Raw genomic sequence first — 2,054 nt, 5'->3', positions numbered from 1 at the left:
TTGCCCCGGCGCCCTGGATAGCATTACTCTTCTATGTTATGAGTCAACTTTACCGCATGAAATCATCACCTATTAAGCCTCCCATTTGAGAAAAAAAACCATAAGAACTTTGCCAAACACAATTATAGACCACGTTGGATATGTGTTAAATTCGAAGCTCGGTACCCGGGGATCCCACCTCGTTCACAATGGTTTCATGTCTTTTTAAGTGGTTTACCTTTGCAGTTAAGTCTAGAGGGGTGAAGAGAGCAGATTTAAGTACATGTATCAATAGAAATCTGAATGGTCTCGAGGCACGATAGCAAGGTGTGTGGCTCACTATAAGGGCATGTCGAGACCCAAAAGACGATTGTGGCCGGCCACCGTGGAAAGGGTGGGAACTTACTACGTATGATTCCAAAGAAATGCATTGATCAAAGAAGACATCTTCTCCACATTCCTATAATAATGGTGCTGAGACCTGGACTTTGTTACAGAAAGAAAACAAAATAACTGCGTTTAAAATGTGGTGCTACCGTAGAATGGCCAGAATAAGTTGGGAAGCAAAAAAGGTGAACAATACGGTGTGTCAGATTCTCCACACAAGACCAACTCGGCTGAATGAAATAAAAGGTAGGAAACTACAATACTTAAACCACTTAAAAAGACATGAAACCATTGTGAACGAGGTGCTAGAAGGAGGGATGTGGGGCAGGAGGGCCAGGGGACAGGGGAAGACAAAGAGAAACATAGATGGACAACATAAAAACATGGAATGGCCTGGACACTGGATATAGTAGTACGTGTAGTAGCATCTTGCGACGGTGAAGGATGGAGGGTCATTACACGTCAACCTCTGAGTCAGAGATGACCTCTCCAGGAAATTGTTTCTTTTTTTTCTTTAGGCTAGGAGTTAGAGAACGTTTGAAACATATGAAAGGGTCAGAGTGGCTTTTGTCGAAGAACATATTTGGAACTTTTTGTTGTCGATCATGCATGTTATGTACATAGAGTAACAAAAGGTTGTGTGTGGTTATGAAGAACGACATTTTCAAAGTAGGCTAACGGGTGTGGTAAAACAGCAGATCGTTGCCCGCACACTTGACTGCTGAAAGGTGAACTGTTGATATTCTCTGCTCTTTGTATTTCTTGTAAGTTTCTCCTATACAGAGGCATGCTTATTACTTGTATTTCTATATGGGCAGTCACGCATTCAATGAAATCATCAAGCGAAAAAGAGCACACACAAACACAGACTAATTTACGTAAACTGGATCAAACAATCCATTTTTTGAAGGAACCTTGTGTCTTTGAGAATGTTGACGAAAAGACGCGAACACCTCCCCCCCCCTTTCCCTCCTTCCACCCCCCCTCTTCCCTCACTGAAGAATATTCTAGGAAAAAAAAATCAAGACAACTGTGTTTTTCCTCAGGACATGCAGTGGTCGCTATGTGTTGCAACAGTCCTGGTCACCTTACTACAGATATGTGACCCCCAATTTCCCCAAATAATGGAACAACCCAGAGTTCTAGACTCGCTACGATTGGCCAACATATTGATGGAACGACCCATAGAGGGCCCTAGCATTAGGAAAGAATGCCGGATGCTTAACTCAACAGAGTATCAGAAAATTGTGAATGCCATCAACGCTGCCAAATTGGACACGGTGAGTTTTTGAATGCTGGATAATTATATGGGACAGAAAATAAGCGGTACGGGTTTAATGTCCTTTTCAACGCAGTAACAATACTTAAGATTCTGCATCTCTGCTGTTAACACCAGTCACTGGCAGAAAGGCACCGAGTGGAAGAAAACCATTCTTATTCACAAAACAATTCAAGTACATGCACTCAAAGGTCCTCCTGGACTCAGATTTAGGATTCGTTTCTGACCTTCAGTTGTTGGAGAGTTCCAGTACCAAACACGCCATTCTATCGAACATTGGTCTTGGCTTAGTTAAAGAGAGTCCATTGTCTAAAAAATATACATTGTACTTTAATATGAATAATCACGTATACTTTCTGTAATCGAACATGGTAAAGCATAAATCGTAGGCACAAGCAGGTTGGGGGGT

At 42.0% G+C, this 2,054-nt stretch overlaps 1 protein-coding gene across 1 annotated transcript in view; it reads left to right on the top strand.

Moving 5' to 3' along the window:
- Positions 1 to 2,054, top strand: part of LOC101848389 (tyrosinase-like protein 2) — a 16,003-nt gene that overhangs the window by 7,337 nt on the left and 6,612 nt on the right. The window contains exon 2 of the mRNA XM_013089035.2: positions 1,413 to 1,646. Coding sequence (XP_012944489.1) covers positions 1,416 to 1,646 — 231 coding nt within the window. The 5' untranslated portion in view covers positions 1,413 to 1,415. The remainder of the gene's footprint in view (positions 1 to 1,412; positions 1,647 to 2,054) is intronic.

Source organism: Aplysia californica, unplaced genomic scaffold (genome assembly GCF_000002075.1).
Source record: "Aplysia californica isolate F4 #8 unplaced genomic scaffold, AplCal3.0 scaffold00862, whole genome shotgun sequence".
Taxonomy (NCBI): domain Eukaryota; kingdom Metazoa; phylum Mollusca; class Gastropoda; order Aplysiida; family Aplysiidae; genus Aplysia; species Aplysia californica.
This window is presented reverse-complemented; position numbering and strand designations above follow the sequence as displayed.